Source organism: Hirundo rustica, chromosome 1, assembly GCF_015227805.2.
Source record: "Hirundo rustica isolate bHirRus1 chromosome 1, bHirRus1.pri.v3, whole genome shotgun sequence".
NCBI lineage: Eukaryota > Metazoa > Chordata > Aves > Passeriformes > Hirundinidae > Hirundo > Hirundo rustica.
This window is the reverse complement of record NC_053450.1, coordinates 72,370,758-72,396,104: the sequence shown is the minus strand read 5'-3', so window position 1 is coordinate 72,396,104 and position 25,347 is coordinate 72,370,758. Positions and strand designations below refer to the sequence as shown.

The window sequence follows — 25,347 nt, the reverse complement described above, 5'->3', positions numbered from 1 at the left end:
CCTAATTCTATTTTTATAACCATCTTATTTACTATTAAACTTTCAAAACTTTAAAACAAGTGATTGGCGTTTTTCACACTTGGGTACAGACTTTCACACTCTTCTTGAACTCTGTCAGGCTTGATACTGTGACCACTTCCTTGCGGAGTCTGTTCGTGTGCCCAACCACCCTCTGGGTGAAGAATCTTTGCATAATATCCAGCCTGAACCTCCCCTTGACTGAGCTTCAGGCCATTTTCTCAGGTCCTGTCACTGGTCACCAGAGAGAAGAGATTAGTGCCTGCCCCTCCTCCTCCCCTCACAAGGAAGCTGTAACTGCAGTGAGGTCTCCCCTCAGTCTCCTCCAGGCTGAACAGACCAAGTGACCTCAGCTGCTCCTCACATGACTTCCCACCCAGACCCTTCACCATCTTTGTTGCGGTCCTCTGGATACTCTCTATCAGCTTAATGTCCTTCTGAAATTGTGGCACCCAAACCTGCATCCAGGACTCAAGGCGAGGCTGCACCAGTGGAGAGCAAAGCAGGACAACCCCTTCCCTTGCCTCGCTGGCGATGCTGTGCCTGATGCCCCCCAGGACACACTTGGCTCTCCTGGCTGCCAGGACACTGCTGGCTCATGTTCAACTTGCCATTGACCAGGACCCCCAGGTCCCTTTCCGTGGCACTGCTTTCTAGCGTCTCATTCTCCGGGTTGTATGTACATCCAGGGTTGACCCATCTCAGATGCAGAATCCAGCATAGGATGCGTAGCCATTTCGGGCAATGCCATTGGAAAATTCTCTCACATACTTACTTGTGTTAGGAACACTGAAAATAAGTTGCCTTCTGAATGTAAATCTCAGACTGACCGTAAAACTGCTCAGTCCTAGTAGCACCTGGCTCCTAGTTTTGATTTGCACCCCATGGTTATCCTGGTTTGATACATATATCTAACTATGCCCATGCTGCTTCTTACTGTGGTCCTTGGGGATTTGTGAGTGGCTTGGTTTAGTTAACCTTTATTTTCTGTAACCACAGTTGCAGAGCTACTATCCTGTACAGGCACAGCATTACTATTATTATTGCTACCAGTATCTTTTGGTAAGCATTTTCACAATAGCAGTCTCCCAGACATCTTGAATATTACCAAACATTCAAAATTTATTTTATATCCCCTAACTTTCAGAGCACTAGAAATCTTCTTATCTGATTGTTTCAGGCATCTTGGAGCCAGGCAATAATTCAGGCCTACAAAAGTCCCATCCCTGTTATGTTGCTGCCACTCTCCCTTCACAAATCCACTGAATAACACAGACTCCTGCTTCTTTGTGAGCGTAGCATGGAGGCTTTATAGTCTGCAGACTGGTGTGGGTGGTTTTTTTAATCATTTGTGACAATTTCCATCTGCTTATCTAATAATGTCCCTCTACCAATTAAGATCCTCTTCATTCTGTAGCACGGGCCAAATTAACACAGCGAGCAGTGGAATTGAAAATCCAACAGCTGCCTTACGTCAGCTTCCTAAGCAGAGACCTACTTGCCACTGTGCAAGTGCTTTTCTGTAGTTTAGTCCGAGCTCAGAGAGATAGGAAGCCCATTTATAAAAAGCAAATCAGCTGAAACTGCAGCTATAAATAGAGCCACAAGAAACTGTTCGCCAGAGATACCAACTAAGTGAGGCAAGAGCTCTGAAATCAGATCTGAAAGATTTATCTCCAGTTTTCTTTCTACTGTTCTCATGTAGCTTGTTTTTATTACCATTAAATTGATGGAATTAAATTGAATTGCAGCATCTGGATGCAATACAGATTGTCACAAATATTGCTGAGTGCCTGTTACAGATTTGTCATACCACCACCTCCCCATTTAAAACAATTTTAAACTATGTTTTTCACTTCATTTTTCCTCCCCAATACCAATGAAGGTATAAATCCTTTTAGAATTATTTGAAAGTTACAAAGGCTTTTCTTCCTGGTCACCTTTTGCAGACTCCCCAGAAGCAGGATATGAATGCCCAGGAGGATTTGTTCCAGTTGCAACCAGACTTTATTAATATGCTACTGTTAAGTGTATGTTTGTGTTATAAAATAGCGTGGAAGGTCAGTCTGTTTCCTTAGTAACTTCAATATGAACATGTGAACAACGGAGCAGTTCTAGTCTACATGGTGAAAACTATGTATTCAAACACAGCTGAGCTAAGAGACTGTTAAAAGTTGCTTTGAATTTGGTGTCTTGAGGATGAGAAGTTCAATTGCCTGCCCTTTTGGGGAGTAGTAATACCCTCTCAGGTTCCACTGCAAAGGTGTCCAAGTTTGAACATGTTGGTATGTTCTTTTATAGCCATAATGTGTCTCAAAGGCAGAGTCACTGTTCTGAAATGTCAAACTGGTTTGCAGAATAACTCTGAGATAACTTCCTAAAAGGAAGATTAAGCAAATAGTAATGGAAGCAGGGAGAGGGGACACAAAAGAGACAATGATAACAGGGGAAGAGAGATAGGATGGACACAAAAGAACAGGTGACATATAACTGGAAAGGGCATTGATGCACAGAAAAAACAGTAGCTGTTCTCTTTACTACAAGCTGGGTACTTGTTTTAACCTTATGTGACTTAGAGCTGAGATGACAGCCTGCTGTCAAATTAAGCTTAGCAAGCCCTCTCCTCTCCTAGCTCTTTGACCTCAACATGTATCTGTTTGCCACCTTCAGCTGAGCCATGAAGGAGAGACAGCCAAATATGTTCCATTCAATGGCCCTTGAAAGTGGCTGAAACAAAAACATCTCAAAACCTGTCCTCTTTCTACTACTGTAGCTTTGGGTCAAGCCAATTGTTCCACGGAAGTGCTTGTTTCTTCTAGATCCTAATTACCGACTGAATGCCCACCTCAAACAGGAAGGCTCTTCAGGAACATTGCAACCCTTCCACAGGAGCCATTTCTCCAAGAACTTCTCCCATAGGAATCCTTCTCACAGGCTGCAGTTCTTCATGATTGCTTCAGCGTGGGTCCCTTTCATGGGTTGCAGTCCTTCTGGAACAGGCTGCCCCAGTGGGGGTTCCCCATGGGGTCACAAGTCCTGTCAGCAAACCTGCTACAGCGCTGCCTCCTCTCTCCATGGGCCCACAGGTCCTGTCAGGAGCCTCCTCCAGCACAGGCTTCTCACAGGGTCACCAACCTCTTTGGGGCATCCACCTGGTCCAGTGTGGGGCTGTCTGTGGGCAGCAGGTAGATCTCTGCTCTACCATGGACCTCCAAGTGTTGTAATGCATTAATTGGGTTTATATTTCATCGGATTTGTAATGTTTTTTCTATGTATCACGTGAACTGTCCTTGCCCAGCAGTGCCCATGCCCCACACCGAAATGTAGCCTAACTCTGTTCCCCTCCCACTTCTCCCTTATTGGATAGTGTCTTGTCCCTGCCTCTGGGCCCTGCCCCCTGGGGGAAAAGCCTGGACAGGGGAGTGGCGAGCTCTCTCTGGCATTGGCGAGCCGTCGAGAGGGGCTCCAGACAAGCAGGGCAGGATTCAAGAATAAAACCTGTAATATCCCACCCGGTGAAAGAGAGCAGAGTCTTTTATTTTGCCATCGGCGGTCGTCTAATCTCGTGGGGAAATACAACATCCAAGGGCTGCAGGGACAGCTGCCTGACGATAATCTGCACCACAGGCTTCAGGGGAATCTCTTCTCCACTGCCTGGAACATCTCCTCCTTGTCCTTCCTTGCTGTCCCTGGTATTTCCAGAGATGTTTCCTCTCTTCAGCTGCTCTTTCTGCAATATTTTTTATCTCATCTTAAATATGTTATTCCAGAGCTGTTGTTGATGGGCTCAATTTGGCCAGTGGTGGGTTGCTCTTGGAGTTGCCTGGCACTGGCTCTCTTGGACACGGGGGAAGTTTCTGGCAGCTTCTCACAGAGACCACCCCTGTCCCCCTCTCCTTGCTACCAAAACCTTACCACACAACCCAATATAGCTGACTGATGTCTGTTCCAATTCAAATCAACATTCTATTCAATAACTCTCTTGGTAAGTGAAGTAATACGCATTTTTATATGTGACTTTCATAAAAATTGCTATTTGTATCATTTTTTTGGAAACAAACTTGAAAATTTTTAGTCCAGGAATGTCAGCCTTTTGAAATACTTCACAGGCACTTTTTCAGTCAAAACTGAGATTTTCATTAAGAGCATCTCAATGGCTGCAAATAGATTTGAAAAGTACTCCATCCAAAAAATTTCAAAGAATTTATGAATCTTTGTTTTAAACAGGACATCCTAGAACATAAAGGGGTTCATGTCTTTGTAGTTGCAAACATTATTAAAATGCCTTTATCTTGCATTTTGACATATCAAAAATTACATTGACCTGATTAATGTGTGCCTCTAAATTTGAAAATGCTTAAAATTAATATGTAGCAAACTTTAGGGTGAACTAGTTTAACTGATTTATATACCACTTTTGACAAATCCACACAAATCTGAATTACTTCAAAGAACAAAAAATGATCTGTTACATATAATTATTTAAGGCACATATATCTCATTCTACATTTTCTCCTCAGAATCACTCTGCTAATTTAAACAAAAAATGAAGAATAAAACAAAAAATCCCTAGACTTAAATTTGTTTGAGGCTCACCTGTAAAGCCTCGAAGGGTACTATCTACACCTAGAATCTGCCGTCGGAAAATTAAAAATTAGTATATGTTCATACATAACTACAACAAGAAGGAAAATGATGCATTATAGTACAACAGAATAACACCTTTTAAGAGTAAATCTTCAGCTATATAAAGCATCTTGACAACATAGCTTATTATTTGTCCCAATATGAGGTTCTAAAAACAGAGCAGGAAAGACTTGCAACAGCTCTTCCCTCACATCGCTTTAGAGACAAAGAGACTGAACTGTCTCAGTAGAAAAAGGGAGGTTTTATGGATATTTTACAAAATGGAGGAAGCATATATGAATACAAAAAAATGAAAAATGCTTTTCATATATCATAAATAAGACAGTAATTTTTCTCTTTAGAAACAGCCGCTAAATAGCATTGATTTACAGGTAATTCAAATTATTTCCATAGTTTATAAAAACATCTGCAAGTCTAATCTTGCTTCCTGTCCTTTGGTAGCCTTATATAAATTGGAACAAAGCACTGACTTAGAAAAAGAATTCCAGCAGGCTTACCAGGTGTTCCCATTTGATTCTCTTTTCCCAGACCAGAGTGAATCACTCTTACATTATCTTTTGGCTGCTGCCTCACAGTGTGAAATGCATTTGCATTGTACTTTTGGAAGTCTCACTCTGCAGTTCACTAACAAGCTGTGAACTATGTCACCAACATGGAAGTTGTAGAACTTGATGACTCTTACTGTGATGTGGGATATATGGAATATCAAGTACTGATTTACATCAATATCATAAAGTTTTTCAGGTTATGGGCTGATACATGCGTAGTGTTATATCCAGTTACTCAGGCCAAAATTGCTGCAGGAGGAGGAAATAAAATTCTTTTCATAAGTGAGTCTAGACAGAGCAAAAATAAGCCAGTATAAACAGTAAATGTAAAATGCATTAGAAGACAAGAGGTATTTATTAAATAAAAATAGCTTCTCAGCACTAGGAAGATAGTAATGCTCAGCAATTGAAGGCTAGAGAGGATGGTATGCACCTTTCTTTGTCTGGATGAAAATATGTGTATCTTTTGCCCATTTTCTTGTTCTTTAGCAGGATTTGGCTGCAAGAGTCTAAATGCAATTACAAAATGAGAGAAGAACACCAATGAAATACGAATGCTTCAAACATGGGCATTTTCAACATGCTCTTGGAGGGCACATATATCTCTTTCTTAATATTTCATTGTACTAGTCAGCTCCCCACCATTCAGATTTAACATTTCATAGCTTACAGAAATAATATTGTTTGACTTTTATAAAAATCAGAGAAACAAAGCTATGGAGTTAGGTACAAGGTTTGTTAATGATGTCCAAGAATACAAATGAAAGCAAAATCCTGAATGCGCAGGTTATACCTGACAGCTGCACATATATACGACAATATAATGGAATCAACTTTACACAAGGGTTTTCATCCACAGTAAGAAATTATTGCATTGACCTGTGGTAATACCACAGTGATTTTAAAGGCCCAGAGTACATTCAAAGTCTAAGAAGGAGATCAATAACTTATTTCAGTGTTCCTAGGACAAGTTTCTAGTAAGTGGCAAGGAGGGATTCAGGAGAAGTCTTAAGTGACATAGCTAACTGACAGCTAGCCAATGACCGCGACATTGGTTTTGCAGCCATGTGAGCTATTTGGAAAGTCTTTAATTCCACTGAAAAATATTTATCTTAACTTATTAATTAAAAGGAAGAAATCATAAAGACAACAAAAATATTTTTCATGAGATTTTTATTAGACTGAGCACCTGTCTTGAAAATTACTGTTTAAAAGTCTCCAGGACTGGATGAAAAATTAAGTGTGTTATGTCGAACATAAGTGAAATAACTTACATTTTGCTTTTAGACTTACTTAAGGGGATCAAAATTCAGATTGTCTGTTTTACAGCAAATTAGGCACTTTGAAATCTACTGTCATTCCAATTCACTAGTGGGCAGATGGCGGCTGTGAGTAAACTGTGCCACATTCAGTGACACTGGACTGATGCCATGTTTTTGTGACCCACAATATTTGTGAGAACTTCAGAAAGGATACCAATGCTAATACAAATGTATATGTATGTTTCATGAATGAGCAGTTGGAATACTTTTTACATGTCAATAACATGCCAGAGGTATGCCAGTGCATAAGTTGCCTTCCATATTCATATGGTACACTCTGAAAAAATCTTGTAATTATATGCTATTTTCTAAATAGTATTATTTTCTTGTTAGGATGCCATGACTAAAAGAACTGATTACAACAACGCAAAACTTAATTGTTACTATCTGTGCTTCAAAGGAGCACAGATATTAAAATTACCTACTTTTACTGTCTTTCACCTGGCTCATCTATGAAACTCTGCAAGTATGATACATTTTAATTTGAGAGGATTTAAATTAATCGCAAATATCCACAAAATAGCATTTTATTCATACTCATGTCCTAGTGAGTATAAATGAGATCAGTACTTTAAGTGATAAATGAGATTATTACTTTAAATATCCCACAAAATCCAGCGTTGTGAAGGTTAAGTGAAAGGCATGCAAGGGCAAAAGAGATTGTCAAAGTGCAGAATGGAACTTTTTCTTCTCTTGTACAGCTTCTCCTTGTTACTGCTTAAGCACTGCGGCCTGTTGTTAAGTAGCAGCACTGCTACTGCTTTCAGCATCTCCCACTTTGCTTGTTTTTATGGGTTTGAGGTCAGTCTTCTGTATCACGTAGGTAGTAAGTGACTGCAAAGTGCCTAGGATGCCACCCATGACTGAAGACAGTAGAGGTGCTTTAGTTTCTGAAAGGCAATAGCAAGTCTAGCAGATATAATTGACCAAGGCTGTTGAGATAGCTGGCCATAGCCTGCCTCAACATCTAACTTGAATAAAAAGCAGCGGCAGCAGCAGAAAACACGCAGGTTTAGAGCAACAGAAGCCAAGGAAGGAAGCAAAACTAAGAGACAGCAACAGTAAGACAAAGTACATATAAACTTTTAATGAATTAACCTTACAAAAGACAATAGCTTCAAAACATTTGACACGTTTATACAAAACTATTCCAGCATTGTTAGTTCTCTCTTCAGAAAGAATGCCAGCAAGCCACCCAACGTGTCCCTGGCTATGAGATGCAACTGGTGATCACATCCAAATCATGTGTGGACAGAGTAAACTTATTTACAATACTGTATGCTTTAATACCAGATTAGTGGATGCTATTGGGGAGCGACTGTATTTTCCAGAAAACACCATGCATCAGAAAATAGTATGCACCCCTAGCTTTATTGCCTTTTTTCCCCGTATTTGTCACTAACACGTCTCTTTAGTCCTTTCAGGATGCGTTACCTCCTTTTGATTCCTATTCCTTCTTTTCTTGTCTTTGAATAACAGTGCAAGTAGCAGTACAATCTTCCAGTCCTATCGCGTGCATCACAACTGTCCTTGCACATAGAAATATCAAGGTGCAAAATGATGGCTCATGGGACTATTCTGCAGCCATATTAAAATAAGTGCCACATACCAGAAAATAGCACGCATGTTAAGGGCCAAAATGTAGTTAAAAAGTGCGTGATACTTTCCTGAAAATATGGTACTGATGACACGTACAAGCATCTTCAAGATGCCACGTTCCCTTGTGACAGGGATCTTGTCATTTCTGTATGTACAAAGTATGTCTTTAATTCTCCTTTTCCTTTTACATTTATTATTCCTCTGCAGGTGCTCATGTACCCCAGTGTTTGCAGGACGTTGTTTGTCTCCTCTGTAACCTGCAACAATACAGTAATACAGCCAGCATTGATAACAAAGCAGAGCAGAATTTTCTTCCAGAGTGTGAAGATAATATAATGTTCTTTTCAGTTATAAGAGGTTTGCTGTAATGCTTATAAGGCCTTTAAGAGTCTCAAGTGAGGTTTGAACAACTGACTTTCAAGCAGTCTATTGCTGGATGCCCATTCTAATCACATCAAGGATCAAATTTGGTGTAACCACCTCTGTACCAAGGGTTGCCAGCAGAGAGCTTGCAGATAGATAAATGGAACTAGGGACAATACTCTTCCTCACGTAGCAATTTCCTCAACTTCAGGAGTTTATTTTTGCTTGAGCAGACCCAAGATTCCCCATCTTTCTACAACTACTAAGGCTGTGCAAATGAAGTGATGGTAAGGTGATGGGTAGCATCACCTTTCAGAGCTGCTGTTGCCAGTTTCTCACATAACTGTCAGTGAACCAAACTTTAGTTCATTCTGCCATTGTAGGTGAAAGCCCACTAGCACAAAATCAAGACTTACCTGTATTTTGTCTAAGACACCAGTGCTGTCCATCCTGCTGGCCACGTTTACTGTATTGCCCCATATATCATATTGTGGTTTTTGAGCTCCAATTACTCCAGCTATTACAGGTCCATGATTTATACCTGGAAAACATCAGAATTTACCATTACCAATGAAGAGAAAGGCAACAAAGATGGTGAAGCCCCTGGAGCACAAGTCCTGTGAGGAGTCTCGGAGGGAGCTGGGGTTGTTTAGCCTTGAGAAAATGAGGCTCAGGGTGAAGCCTTATCATTCGCTACAGCTATCTGAAAGGAGGCTGTAGCCAGGTGGGTGTTGCTCTCTTCTCCCAGGCAAGCAGTGACAGGAAAAGACGACAGTCTTACACAGTGCCAGAGGAGATTTAGGTGATTATTAGGAGGAATTGCTTCACATGAAGGGTGACTAGACACTGGAATGGGCTGCCCAGGGAGGTGGTAGAGTCACTGTCCCTGGAGGTGTTTAAGAAAAGACTGGACGTGGCATTTGGTGCGGTAGTCTAATTGACATGGGGGTGTTCACTCATAGGTCAGACTTGACAATGTCAGGTCTTTTCCAGTTTAACTGATTCTGTGATTCTGTGAAGATCCACCAAATAAGGGCACACAGTGCATCCGGCATATAGCAAGTCAATGAATGCAGCATTTGGCCCTCACTGAATAGTGAGTACAGGTGGCAAACTGTCGTTCGCCATGGTGTTGTCAAACATTTATGGCAGGAGAATGTTAGTTATAAAAATGCCCAAAGTCAGTTCATCTAATCTTAGTTTTACAGCTCCCTCCCATCCTGAGTAATTTGCTGTTTTCAACCACTGGCATCCTAATAACCTGCTGCTGCCTTTATTATGTAGCATGAGAACCACACTGTGGGTTGAGCAGCAGCTTCCGGGAAAACAGATACACAAGAATTTCTTTTAATTTCTACTTGTAGTGAAAGGGGCCTCTCCTCTCTGCAATAGTTGATGGCCCAGTAAAGTTACTTTTATAGCTTCTTTGCTTCTTAAATGTACAATAAACTAATGCAAATGAGCTGAAAGGATTTGAAGCCTTGTTCTGAAGGCTGGATAGAATGGTACTAAAAATCTGCAATATAAATATATGTATTCAAATAATTTGATTAAGCATGGAGTAGAACAATGTGGTAGAACAATATAGTCCCTCATTAGACTGTGCATTTTTCATCTTGAAATCAGTTTGTAACCTATGTTATGTCTGTAAAGGGAGTGAGTTGTACTCTACTAGTAGGAAAAGAAACTAGGAGGCAAAATCCAAAGTACTATTGTTAACCAGCATCAAATGTATTATAATTGTAGCTGTACATACCGATAAGCAGGAAAACCAAGTTAGGCCTAGTGAGAAATAAACCCTGAACAAGTGAGTTATTTGGATTTCTAAATTTATCTCAATGGATCATAACTAATTTCTGTTAATTCCTTGACAGAAACCATCATTATGGATATATCCATGCAGCAACGTGACAGTGGGATTGTAGGATGGAGAGGGATCCCAGAGCTGGCTCATCTGGTATGTAACATGGCAGCTCAGGCTAGCAACCACACTATCAGCCCACCTGGAAACCCTGAAAAATTTGACTGTAGAAGTTAAATTGGGAAAATATGCAAACAGTACAAGGTAACAAATGGAACCTGATATATATTTGTCTAAGTGCTTGGGGTTAAATGCACAAAGGGACTTGGGCCTTGCAAAACCTTGTATTAACAACTGAGCCATGGATGGGTTTTTCTATTTCATGACAGAAGAGCACTGGGGAACTAAGAGTGGAATCCACAAATGCCATCTGCTGGGTAGCCCAATCTGGCTAGCAGGGAATTTTGAAGAGATGTGTGTGGCCACGGTCCAGAAACTGGGACTTTCCTACAAAATACAGTGGGCAGGAAGGGACTTTTATTTTTTACCTCCTTCCTGAACCACCAATGTTGATGGTTTGAGAAATGCCTCCAGGGCTCAGGAGTCACCTTCAGATCCCTCCTCCTTCGAGGAAACTTTTACCCATATATCTTAGGAATGTGTTCCGACCACCCAGGCATTGTGGGATATGCTGCTCTATGTCATTCCTGCTGGTGAGTCTTTTTTGCATGACACACGTGAATGTTTGTTTGGGCAAGGCTGGAAGAGTAGTGCTCTCATACGAGTGAATGCTCTATCAGAGGGTGATATCATCTATCTCTTTCTCTCATATCCAAAGCAATATTTAATTATTCCATGAAATGCAACACTGTTCAGCAGGAATGACAAAGAATATCTCATTCTGAAGTATCCTACAGCCCGGCCTCATGGCCTAGCTTTACCCAAAACCAGGAACCAAATTAAGTCACCTACAATACAGACAAATGTTCCAGTGATGGAACATGGAAAACAACACACCAGCCTATCTTCTGAAAGAAAGCAATACCTGTGCAAAACCTGCTGCAAAAATAATATCTGAGCTAGTCTCATAAATCAAGCACCTCGATTTGCAGAAGGGGAGGAATGCCTAAAATGTCATCTAGATGCTCCCCTCCCTTGCTTGACAAGATCAGAGCAGCGTGTGCCTCCTAAGTCACACTAGCATTTTGAGCACTCACAGAAAATTATGAAAGCTGAGACCTCTAATGAGTTGCAAAAATTTCAGACTTAGATGCTGGCCAAAGGAGGCTTTTACAAAGCACAATTTGGGTCCAAGTCCTTACAGTGGGGACTAGGTCAGAAGCAGCTGTTAAAATATTTCTGTGGCTATAATTAGTACGGATATCAGAGGCTTTCATCATCCAGTGGTGGGAAGTGGAGAAGAACTGCAGTGAAAATGAAGATCTGAGTGGTGTCTATGGATTATGGTCACACAAATACCACTTCGGTGCCTGTGGGTGTTTTTAGAATTAAAACATTCTTTCATTTCATGAAGCAAAGGAGTCTGAGTTTTCTGTAATCTTTAGCAAAAACTGTAAAAATCCAAAGTGAGTGTTTTGTTTTACTTGATGGTCCCCACTTAAAAGGACTGGGTACTGCTTTAAGCAGTTTCCAGATGTAGCCCTGGCATCCAGCAGCTCTCTGTGTGTACCGAAGCTGCTGATATAAATGTGTTTGCAAGTATGTGCCGTGTCAGCTATGGCAAGAACCATCAAGTTCTGTAACACTCTGTGAAGGAAGCATACTTCTGATTTGTTTTGTCATTTTTAGCTGTAGCAAGGAATACAAAACATGCTGGCAAAGGAGTGCCCTAAGAAGCCCGTTTCAAAGTCATAAGACAGCAAGTTTTGCCAGTGGGTGGCACTGTGAAATAGACTTGAGAGAAGCAGCTGAAAGGAAAAAACAAGCGGCACAGCAAGAAAAAGACAAGACGGGAGAATAACTGTTGGAAATCAAATACTTCTGACACGTTTACAGAATTTATCTGTTTTCAGTATTTGTTTACTGTTTTCATTTCACACTTTCCACGTTACATATTGCATTGTGAAACGGCTGTGTACTGCTATCAGGAAATAAACATTTTGGAACATATGGTTCTTGACCAGCTTTGAATTCATTTATTTCATCATTCTTTCTACTGCTTATTGCAGCTGCCTATTTCTTTTTAAAAATACCAGGATGCATAAGAAAAAGCAATTAGAAACTGAAACAGAAGGGATACCTCTTTCCAAGATAAATAACTAGTCATCTTTGCTCTTATCTGAATAACAAAGACAAATACTCTCCCATGTCTAACTCTGCAAAGGAAGGAGTGCATTTTTGTGTGCTTGCTTGAATTTAGTACATGGAAAATATTTCAAACTCCAGCCTCACTGGCCACTTATCGCTATTGTCCTCTGAAAAACCATTTATATAATTTTCCAAAGCCCAGTTTGGAGTTTTCTTGTGCATTCTTTTGGTATTTGTAAACTTCCAAGAATGTATGGCTTATAACCTCTACAATAATTTTTACAGTTACCATAAAACCATTCAGAGCCATGTGAACACATTTCTTTTCAACCATTCTTTAAATAGGATTACTGTCCTTTTCCAAGTCTAGCCTAGAAACACTCTAGGGATGGATGGACCATACCATGTAGGCTGCTTTTAAAAAGGGTGAGGATGGTGCTGTATACTATCACGGCCCTTTTGGTCAGTTCTACTGCCACTTTAATCAGATGGTACTTTGCACTGAATTCTCCCTCTTGTCTATGATACTCTCCTAAGAATCCTGTGATACTCACCTACTCGTAACTTGAAGTCATTGAATGAATGCTTGTTTATGACATCCAGTTTTGCTACCAAGGCAAATGCAAACTCCACCATGGTTCCTATATGCATATACTGTCGTTCAGGTTCCTGAATTCAAAAGACAAACAGTGTGAAATCGTTCTTGTGAGCCTTGGTTGCTGTGAGAATACAATCAAAATATGCTGAACACTTGAAGACACTTAAGCCCTTAGGGATGTCTTAGTGTCAGCAGGCAGATGCAGAGAAGTAACATAGAAGGTGGTACCCTGTCCAGCATCAGTTAGATCAAACAATGGCCGAGAAACAGGATGCATTTCACTTGTGTACAACCAGGCAGTCTAGAGGTGATAGATCCAAACCATGCCAAATTTAACATTTTGATTGTCAAGAGACTGATTACCTGCTATCTAATCCCAGAGGCACTCAATATCTATGTGTGCCTAGAAAGTGTCTGCTTCTATTCTATTCCCTTTCAAAATAAATAATGCTTGTGGACAGCCCCACAGAGATTCTTCTCTCTCACTGTTGCACAGCTCAGCACTCTTATAAAATGCTTAAGATCCAGTGAAATTAGCAATTTTAAAGAATTGTTCCACTGATCTCATCTTGCAGATAAGCAAGTACCTCTGAGAACATTTAACAGACCTGAAAATGACTAAAAAACAAGAGGAAGAGTGCAACCCCACTCTGCCCTTTTATTTACAGAGCTTATACCACTTATCAAGACTGTTGTCTTAATCTCTCCTCATACATAACAAAGTAACCTGATTTTAAGTGCTGTTTTGAGTCCTTTCAGGCTGAGGAGAAAATTGATTTTTGTGTCCCACAGCCCCAGGTAGGATCCTGACAAGTGAATCATTTCATAAGACATGGACTCTTTGAGCTCTATGAGAAATTACTGAATCTTCCCTACTTCTTGAGATAAAGGGACAGAAGAAATGGACAGATGACAACTTCAGAGATGATTCATGGAGTGCATGCATCAGCCTAGGGTGGGACAGTAGTGGTGCTTGCTGGAGCAGCTGTTTAGATAAATGAAGCCTGTTTCCTCTGGAGTTCACTCCTAGCTAAAACAGATGGTCCTGTTCAGACCCCTTCCTTAGGCATTTAGTCTTCCTTGGATGCTTGTTTTAAGCTCGGGGTAGTTCCCAGCAATATATCTAGGAGTCAGTCACTCCTGCACTAGGTACTGCAGGATCTGTGCATCTTTGGGAATCTGGAATAAAGGCTGCTGAGTTCTGATGGATTTCTTTTGAGAATGTCGAAAAATCGACAAAGAAATGTTAACCCGTGGATCTTCTGATTGTGTAAATAACTCAAATGAGAAATTTCTTCCTCTGAATACACTAGTTTTAGTTGTGATCAAGAGCTCTCTATGTCTTCACATCTTCGGTCTGCAGTTCTGCATTTTCTTCATCCCCTTCACCTCCCTGTATTAAATGTCAGAGCTAATTTTAAATAATTCTTTGTCCTCAGGATCTTTAGGGTCTATAGTTCATGTGGTAAGTGCTTGTGTTTAGAAGGAACATGAGTTTGGCAAGAACACATTAATCCTTAGCAAAGACTGTCTTGATTCTTAATTGCTGTCTCTCTGTCGCTAACCTAAAGTACTCTAAAGATGATGGCAAAAGCAACATTTTTGAGTTAGTTATGAATTGCTTCTCTGATTTCCACTGACTGCAGTTCCTAATCCTACCATATCAAGTAAACTAGAAACAAAGAAACATATTCTCAATGCTAAATCTGAGGGTTCTATAAGTGTATAGCTAGTAAGGCAAATCATCCCTCCCAGGTCATAATGGAAAACGTTAATTCCTGCTATCTTTTTTATGCTCTGTAAATCCAATCCTGATGCAGCACATAGGCATAAAATGCTGTATTGTATTTAGAGTAGAAGGCCTGTTTTAGCAAATACAGAGGTGGCATTTTTCAATCTGCAATTTGAAGAAAAATTCAGAGACTACTAAAGTATATACTTGTCCAATACAATACAATCTATGCTAATAAGAAAAAAACTAGGCCACATTATTATACATAACCTGAAGCTTAATGAACAAAATTTTAGCCTTCATTTCAATATGCATTTTATTAAGCATAAACATTTTCCTGTACCTGACACTGTTCTTGGTTGGGTGTAGCACTCAGTCCTGTTGCTGCCATGTAAGTGCTTCCAATGGTCTTTATCTTTTCAACTCCACTGAACTTTGGCTTTGACAGTAACTGTAAAACAAGGACACTCATTCATTATTCAGATCAGCAGCCCTGTTACTCTAACGCCAATCAGAGAATCAAGTCTTAGAACAGTTTCTGTATGGACCTCAGATGGCTTCACAAATATATACAGGATGAAGGACTTAAGGATGGATAAAACAATCATTACAGAACCCCGAGAAAAGGGAATTTCTGTTTTCTAAAATACCTTTTTACTATAAAAGGGATGAAATTTATAGTAGTGAGAATAAATTCCATTTTATTTTACATACAGTTTTTTAAAGTCAGTAAACTTTGCGCTCATGTGATATTGGAACTGGATCACCACGGCAGCCAACAGTTAAGCTTTAGGCAGCTTTGTGAAAGCAAGCATCTCTTCCATGCCAGTGGAATAGTCCATGCCAATGGGACTAAAATCCAAGGATTTTAGTTCATATATCCCAGTTTGTTTTGAAAATTGGACACCCAATGCTCTCCGAATGGGTTTGCTGCTAAAATACCCTCTATAGCTGCAGATCCACAAATCCAGACTGTGCTCTCTGAGTCACGACACAATTTTAATACCTTTTACTGGTATATTCATCGCTAATAATTTCCCTATAGAGAACTACTGTTCTCAGTGAAGCCTTTATAGGTGCCTTTTCCCAATCCATTTGTAGTCGTACTCTCTACTTGCTTCTGACTTCAGAGAATGGAACATAAGAACTTACAATACTTTGATTTGCTTGTGTATCAAATGATCAGTGCAGATCAGGTATAACACAAAGTTATACCTGACTTTATAGACATTTGTATTTAGAACCTGTGGTTAATACATGGCGTGTAATGTAACTCACTCAAGAGGTGCAGCTAAAGGTCAAAAAAACCCCAAAAAACATATAGGATTCTCATTACAGCAAATCAAAAGCATTTGAATGTGATGTCAGATCAATATCTGATTTATCCCACATAAATCTCTTTTTCCTTTAATAGTCCCTGTAAGTATTTTCTGACAGCTCTTCCACTCTCCCCTTCAAGTATGTTTTCTGACTGTTGCATATCATGACTTAGTAAGATTGAAACTGTATGTCAGTCACTGTTGTAGGTACATACATCATCAAAGTCTGCAATGATCTCATTTAGCAGCCTGAGACATTCCAACCCTTCCTTATTTACATCAGATTCTGTGTAAAATTCCTTGAAATCCGGAACAGAGGCAAACATGACACAGACGCAGTCATATGACTGGTGATACAGATCCTGTCCAAAACAAAACATAAAAAAGAAAAAGATTTATTACACCCAGCTGTAAATAAGTTTCCTTATTAACATGCAGTGTCCAGGATCTAAAAACAGAGGTGCTGCAGTAGTTGGAATGCCTTAAGATGGAGGTTGGATGTTTTTTTGCTATTAGTTGCATTTATTAATTTTAAACAATGTATAAACCTGTTCATAGAAGAGGCTTAACATATAAAGCTGAAAATATTGCAATGTTGGTTTTTTTCTTCCTGAACATTAACTCCATGAAAACAAAATGTTCACTAATTTATTAGACAGGGCCCAACTCTGAGACTTCTTATGAAGAGAATTTAGTCTGACTTGCATGGTTGAAAATGTATTTTGTGAAACAATATCCAATTCATTATTAGTTGTTTGTTATTGTACTAACTAAAAAACTGAACCAAAATCACAAACTCAATGTACTACAAATACATAATGTACTATAATTGATAGTTCCCAGCCTAATATGACAATATGCCTAAGAGGACAAAATAATTATCTTTTCCTTTGCATAACAAGGAGCTGGGGCAAAAAGAAAGAAGTCACCTGAACTGAAGCTTGCTTATGGCAGAATCTGCACTGCCTTCTGTGACCACTGAAATGAGAGCATCTCTACTCCACAGAAAGATTCTGGTGCTAAAAATGACCACCTCCCACAACCCCTTTTACTTTCCTTTCCACTGCCCTTGAATGTTAGACTCTCTCTTCTTTCAGGAAAAATTCACATCGCCCAAAAAAGACAGAAGAAAAGAAAATTTATTAAACTAATACTTAGAAAAGAAATAGTATCTATGCACAAAGGTAGATATAAGAGGCTGTTATTTACAAACAGCGATATAAGAGGCTGTTATTTACTTTAATGTAAAACTACCTTCAAGTTGTTATTTGAGTAAAAAGGGATTTCAGTACTCACATGAAAATGATTTATTCTGTGAGTTCAAGAAGAATAAGATATTTTGCTTTTAACTCAGCAAAGCTTGGGTTTTGCAATTTGACAGTCAGTGTGTCCTTTTGGAAGAATGTGGTGTGCCTGTACACAGATGTGCACAGACACAGTGGATCTTTAATGCTGATGTATAACTAAAATAGAACTGTGGGAAAACTGCTGACTGCTTCACCCACCACAGGTGTGAGGGAAGTTTCTGAGCAAACATGAAAATAATGATGGACAGGGAGGAACATAAGCAGCTAGAGGAGATAAATTATTTATTACTAGATTTTTGTGTCTCCTGTATCTCCTAAGGTTTTTATACCCATAGCATCACTGAAGCTCTACCATGACTGTGTGCTGTAGGGTTGGAATATACTGTTGCAATTCACAGCTCAAGCTGTTATTCTCTTGTTGTACCAAGAGAATTGTATTTCTCTTGTGGGAAACCCAAGGGTCAAGCCAGTAAGAAAATCTGGTCTGACTGTGAGTGTGTAGTGTGTGGGGAGTCAAGCAGGGCACCTGTTGGCTCACTGGAGCTGCCCACTGTGAAGGGGATTTGGTCCCAGCTCAGGTGGTGCAGGTGTGACTACCAGAGTGGCTCCTGGACGGTCAGATAGGAGTATTTCCTTAACAAGGTACAGAGACTACATTCTGTTGTTAACTCAGCTTTACTTCTATTTCCTCAGATCACCCTCCCTGTAACTTCATTTCAATTACAGCAACCGTTTGTCCTCCTTCCTGTTTAATACTGGGGCAATATCAATCCCCACTAATGCTCAATAACATAGCACCATCATGGAAACAACAACAAGAGGCACTATTTATAACCAGATGAGTTGGAATTGTGACAATCACAATAAATTTCAGAGAATTTTAAGGAGTCATCCCCAGCTAGTTTATTTTGATCATCATAATAAAGGATGTTACAATTGAGTGCCTTAATTTTCCTAAGAGTTCTTCTCTTGAAATAGTACTCTCCAAAATCTGTAGTCAGAAAATTGAATGCAATACTATTCTAGGAAGGAACAGCTTTTCTTATTTCAACAAAAATAAAATCATTCTGTCCTTTTCATTCAATCATTTTTCCTCTTCAATAACATCTGAAATTCTGCAAGTATGTTCTTTTTATGGTCCCCTCATCTCCAGTGCCTGAAGATCCTCCTGGAACAGAGAAGGCAAACCAGTCCCATTCTGTCTCTTGGAAGGGTATGGTGGCCAGCTTCTCTGGGGCAGAATTTTTGCTCTAAGCAAGGTGCTAGCTCCATCCTGTAGCTAATAAAGCACAATTTCTCTTCCTCAGATATATTTCATCCTGGCCCTGTTTCCTGCTTTTCATTTTAGATTTGAGCTTGTCTTTCTCTCAACTGCAAAACAACCTGTCTTGTATCCAGCATGCAGACTATAAACCCAGCTCTGGAGGTTCAGGTAAAGCAAACAAACCTTTATTATTTGTTCTGAAGGAACTTTGGTTTTAGTGTATTAGCATTAGTCCATGTATATCCTGTTATAAAAAGACATTGGTTGGTCATTTGAAACTACAATACCACTGCTCCCAGTTAGCATTCATCCACTCACTTTTCCCTTTTTCATTTTCCCTGCTTTTCAGGAACACACTTTGTTTTCCCTTTTCTCCATTACAGCTGCATGCATAAAACACTAAGGGAAGTAATATTTTGAAATAGAATATCTATCTATTTTCTTAAGGTCAGAATCTATTTTAAACAGAAAAGAACACATGTAAAACTATACTAACTTGACTGTTTGCAGCTAAGTGTGGACAGATTTCAATGTTGTATCTGTTGACTTAGGTGTCCACACAGAGAAAACACAGGTCTAATTTCCCCTGACATCTTTATATGGATCTACATACACAACCTTGCTGACATTGAAACAAATCTATAGACATGATAGATACTTATATTCCTGAATCAGAGATTTGAAAGGGCCTTCCTTTGAAAACTGTTGGAAGAAACAAAACAAGGAACAACTTGAGTTTGGGTTTGTTTGTTTGTTTTTTAATGGATGTATTTAAAATCATGTCAAATTATTTTTACTTCACCTGACAACAATGAATTGGGGAGCTCAGCACATTACAATGTCTGTGCTTCATTAAATTAAATAAACTCATTCCAACCTAAGAATCTTGAGGGGTGACAAGACAAACCCAGTAGCCAATACAAAGGTAAGCAGATGGTGTTGCTCTGTTGGGGAGCTGAGGTGGAGTAGCACATAATCAAGAAAGCAATGTCCTGATGGTTTGCTGTGTTTAATGCCTTAACTGAGAACTGGAGCTGAGTCAACTTGGCTTCCAGCCAAAATCTTCACTGTGTTCAAAGGAACCCCACAGCAATTTTTGTTTGACATTAGCTACCAAATGAATATTTGCAGGGAATACTAAAGTATTAAAATGCAGTCCTGATTAGTACTGCTTAATGAAAACCACCATGAAAGGGAAGACATTGTCCTTTTTGGCTCAGGAGATCAAAAATGAATCCCTAAATCTGCCCTCTGCCCTCTTTTGTCAGTTTTGAAACAGGCATGCACAGGTAATTCAAACTCTTACATTTGAGATCTCTATAGCTTTTACTCTCTGTAAATGAATTTTTATATATATGCTTGCTTTTTTTTTTTTTTTCTTTTTTTTTTTTCTTTATTATTACTGTGAAGGAATATTGGGAGCAGATCTAATTTCCAACAAAGTAAAGATGGATCTTTTGGGTGACTTTTCTGGTGCTTGGATTAGCTCCATTAAGCAGTGAGTAAACAGGTAATTCAGTGTTCAGAACATTTTTCCAGAATTAACATAGCCACTGTTTCAGGGAAAAGGTTAATTTTCACTCCAATAAACAAGCTCTCCAGTGAACAGAAGAAAATTTCAGAACCCGGTTGCAACTCCACTCTGATCATGGAGGAAAAAGTATCTGAATGCATATAATTTAAAATTAAACCCATATAGATTCAACCATTCTGTTCTTCCTCCTCCTCACCTATTTTTACCATCCTTCAATAGACAAAGTGCATTGCCACAGGAAAATTTCACCTTTTTATTTCAGGGGGTTATGGTGCATTCAGTGCACCATAAATAAACCTTACAGGAAGGAAAGGGGAAATGGAAGTCACTGTAAATTTATATTTTCACTGTAAGGACCTACTGTTCAAAACAGCATTAAGTGGTTATTTCCAGGGTACACTGCTTTCTTACAGACTAGAAGATATACAGAGACAGCTGACCTCATTCTTCAAGTTTCTTGCCAAGAAGTGTTCAGCTACGTGGGCTGGAAGCACATTCTCCAGAAGCACCCGATTTAGGTTCTCCATGGTTTCAATCTCCTCCCGCTCTTTTTTGAACTTGTTCTTCCACAGGAAGTCTAACCTACAGTAATATTCATTCTGTTACAAGAGGACACAGAAGTAAAGAAACAATAGGCATCTTGTCCTGCTGGAGTACAGGTTTAAGAGACAAAATAAGCACAGTACACAACCCTTACAATGCTATTATTTGGCTACTCAAATATAATTCCAGGTCCCACAGAAGTCACACCCCAAGCATACACCCTGTGACATACATTTTATCAAATCAAACAAAAAGGCACAGGAGAAAATAAGAAAAGTTGCATGGTGCCTTAAACAATGGAAGATTTATTTATCTACTCTCAGTCTTGAGTAGAAATTAATTCCAGAAATCAAACACTGTAATGGAAATAATGTATAGTTTTGCAACTTATTGTTATTTTGTAAGTGCAGGATGTCACTTACAATAATGGGCATTTCAGGAAGACCTTATCTTTTACTAATTGAACTTATGCCATGCAACCAGCCTGGCAAAAAGAAAACAGTCTATTAATATAATAAACATTCAGTATAGCAAATCATGATCAGACTAAGAAAAATGGCCCAGTCATTTTTCAATGGGCCAGCTCAGCTGAGTTTTGGTTTTGTTAGCTGCTTTTTTTTTTGGTTGGTTGGTTACTTTTACACTCCTTTCTGTAGAACTTTATCCTGCTTGTCTTTTTGTCCCAGAGTTTTCATAGTAGCTTTCTAGTAACCACAACACCTGGAATTATATGAAAATATGTAACATCCTTGGAGTATCAGTATGTTTTGAGATCAAATTTCACTGTAAAAGTGGTGAAAAATTAATAAAACTGCAATTTTGTGGAGCTCTCTCCACTTCCTTTCAATATTGTCAATGTATTGTCATCAATTCTATGGCATTATTTCCACAGTAAAGCCTCCTCCAGCCTATCTCATTTGACCTGATAAAAATCAAGACCTATTTCAACATAGTCTTAATGGCTTAACACTATCAGGCAATCTCAATGAAGACTATGTTATTAACTAGAAGAATATGATTATGATGGCAATCTTCTTATAGAAAAACTTAAAAGTGCTGGCTACTGTTATTAGCAGTCAGTAAGCACTGACATAAAAAATGAGTGGTCCTTTTGACTGGACAGTGGCTGTCACAGCTCAAAATGATTAATAGGTATTCTACTGAGACAACAGCCAAAGATGAGAGCAAAAAGTTGAAATCGGATGGCATTAAAATGATTTGGCAATCTTTTAAAAGGCAATGAAAGAAAAAACTGATGAAGCAAATACTGTATCTGCCAAATACTTGCAGGATGAAAAAAATAGTAAGAGGAAAATGATTTCTTCACTTAAATGCATAGAGAGAAATAAACTCAGGTTTCCCTTGAATTGGTTGATAAGAGCCAGGTACTATTTAAATATTTAATTACAAAACTGAAAGAGAACATCCATAACATCAAATCATTGTTAACATACTCTATGCTGATATCTATACTACTAAGGACAGAATGCAGACCTCAAATGTACTGCAAAAGAAATATTCTGGCTATTCTGACTCAAAGGTGATATTCTTCTGAAAGTAAAAGGGGTCTTGACATCTTAGAATGGGTCATGCTGCATCCCAGAAATCTGGATTTTGAACATCAAATAAACAAGCAAGCCGGATATTTTAAATAATTACATGTTACTAACAGATATTTTGCAAATTGTAAGCAAAAGAAGAATGGGTAGAGACTTAAATACTTGTGCAGACAATCATAAAGGTACAGACAACCTGAGAACAGATTTCTGCAGGAATTTGGAAATAGGATTTTATTGTTGCCCTCTCATTGTGCCTGTATTAAATGGCAGTTATCAGTCCTATAAAGCTTGAGGTCATGAGCAGGGATTTATTCAGAACTGTCCAGATGATGCAAAATACATGCAGTCACGTTTTAAAAATGTCTTATATATATATATATATATATATATATATGTTAGATATTTATATATCCAAGAAATTAGATTAGTATAAATCTAAATCTAAATCTAAATCTAAATCTAAATCTAAATCCACATAGATGGTAAATTGAAATGCACCAACTGTATTCATGCAGAAAAAAATCCAATAAAACTCTGGGATGTCAAAATTCTTGGCATAAATTCACAAAAGTAACATGGATGCCTGCTGAAATTGTACCAACTTTGGATTGAAAAGGTGGTAGCTAAGAGAAGTTTTAAAAATATATGTTTATTCTTTAAATTTGAAATTAGAAAAGTCAGCATATCGTTTCAAAAAGAGAAGAGCAGTAGCTTACTAACTTACTTTGAATTGTGGAGGTTGGTGGTTTTTAGTGGTTTTGTTTGTTTGTTTGTTTGTTTGTTTTTCTTTTTTTTTCTTTTTGTTTCTGTTTGTTTGTTTTGTTTTGTTTGTTTGCATGATATGAAACTTTTGGTGGGTATCCTGATCAGTCAAAACAGACAGAGTGTTAGAGAACTGACAAATGGTATGGATATGAGGCCAGTCTTTGGAAAATAAGCAGGAACAATAGAGCAAGGTACTTCATTAAAAAGAGTGAATGCTAAGGTAAAGAGCTATTTAGACATACTGACTGAAGCTGATACAATTGGAAGAGTTGACATACTTTCTGTAAACATGCCTCCATCTACTACAAAGAAGTAAATGTCCATGTGACTAGCAGTGAAATTTGAAATAAGCTTTCATTCAATTCTTTCAGAAGAGGCCCTTGAAGAGACTACTTTGTTCAAAAAGAGAAGAATTCCATCACACAAAAAAAAGCTCACTAAAAAACAGAACAGAGACAACAAAGAAACAGATTTTACAGCTCAGGGAAGCTGCCACAAGCATCTCAGCAGTAAAACGACCAATGAAATTCAGTGTGGATAACTACAATAAAACCAATCATGGAAAAAATATATAGCCAGCCTACAGAGTAACAGGACATATAATATTTCAGGTACTGTTGAGAAAGGAATTCACAAGCTATGTCAATACTGGATTCAAAGCAGATCATAAGAGAGATTTAGTGTTCAACGGTGTTTGAATGTGAGCACAGTCAGGCCCACACCAATCTGGATTCTCCTGGGAAGGGTGGAAGAGTCGCCATTCCCAAAACACCATCTGCCTGTCGTCAGCCCATTAGCAAATAACTCTGGGGATCTGTATGCAGGGTGAAATGAGTCACTTCATCTCAGTGTCAGGAAATGGTTGTCGCCTATGCTGGCAGGGCCATCCAAAAAAAAAAAACAAAAAAAAACCCAACAGTTTTGCTTTCTCCACCTCACTTTTGTCTGTTCACTCCCATTCTTCTGGCACAAGCATTGCTGTGGCCATGCCATAAATCTTGAAAATAGATCTGGCTCAAAACCAACCATTTTTGCAGGGTTAGTTTTAAAACCTGACCATTTCCCTATTTCGATCTGCTATACATCTTCACAGTGAGCTGTTCCAGTACAATGAGGAGACAAAAGCATAAGAATAAGCAGCTGAGGGAAGGTCTACTTCCTCCAGGGGTGATGCTAGCTGTGCAGCTAAAAGAATTAAGCAGGCTCATAAACCATGTAATGACATACTAACTCTCCCTCATTCATCCCCACTGAACCAGAGGCACTTACCCTCTGTCTCTGCTTTTGATTTAGGAGAGGCATTTCTGTGACCAGTGGTGAGCACGTTCACAGAGCTAGGCTTGCAGACAGGCATCCACTTTTTGTTTGGATGAACTTTTTGGTTACTCATCCTTGGGGCAGAGGAGCATCAAATGGAAATGGAAATGCCACCCTTTTCATCAGTGGCTATTACCTTTAGCATTTTTTAAATAATCAGATATCAAAAGAAGAAAAAAATGTATTATCTGCAAAAAATGCAGCAACTAACAGAGAAATTACTTGTATATTACCCTCTGTGGAAGAAGGGCAAGGAAGAATTTGACTTTGTTGAGATTGCCGAGATGGTTCAATGGCATCCTGAAAGTGCCATTCAATGAAAGTAGAAAAGAGGAAGTTTAAAAACAGAAAGACAGACACTGCCACATGTATTTTTATCAAACTCTGAAATTCATTATCGGTGTTGGGAGCACCAGGAAGATAAAATGGGTTAAAAAGGGATCAGACAGTGAAACAGAAAGCAAAACAGCCAAATGTTATTAAACACAGCCACAGAAATACCAACTGGCAGAAGGTGGTAAGTATATGTCCCTGGAAAGGTCACTCTATGCAGGTTGATTTCCTCCCCTATTCTTCTTCCAAGCATTTGCTACTCATCAATATCACCAACAGTAACATAAAATGGCAGGTCTTATGCCAGATATGTATTAAAATTCGTTCATAATATTTTCCAGTAATATTTAGACTTTGAGGTGTTTGCAAATGCAGAAGCTTTTTTCTTCTTGTTGTTTAAGGGAGAATAAATTAGCAGAAAAATCAGAGGCAAAAGACTGAAGAGGTTCAAAGAAGTGCTGTCATGACAAGGATCCTCGACCTACAGCTCTGAAAATGACTTTTTCCATT

General features: G+C 38.9%; 1 protein-coding gene across 1 annotated transcript in view; it reads right to left on the bottom strand.

Moving 5' to 3' along the window:
* Positions 1 to 7,596: 7,596 nt before the first annotated feature.
* Positions 7,597 to 25,347, bottom strand: part of ADCY2 (adenylate cyclase 2) — a 205,255-nt gene continuing 187,504 nt past the window's right edge. The window contains exons 20-25 of the mRNA XM_040076938.2: positions 20,761 to 20,919; positions 16,431 to 16,577; positions 15,240 to 15,347; positions 13,121 to 13,235; positions 8,914 to 9,038; positions 7,597 to 8,391 (exon numbers count right to left, since the gene is read on the bottom strand). Of these exons, the coding sequence (XP_039932872.1) occupies positions 8,239 to 8,391; positions 8,914 to 9,038; positions 13,121 to 13,235; positions 15,240 to 15,347; positions 16,431 to 16,577; positions 20,761 to 20,919 (807 nt within the window). The 3' untranslated portion in view covers positions 7,597 to 8,238. The remainder of the gene's footprint in view (positions 8,392 to 8,913; positions 9,039 to 13,120; positions 13,236 to 15,239; positions 15,348 to 16,430; positions 16,578 to 20,760; positions 20,920 to 25,347) is intronic.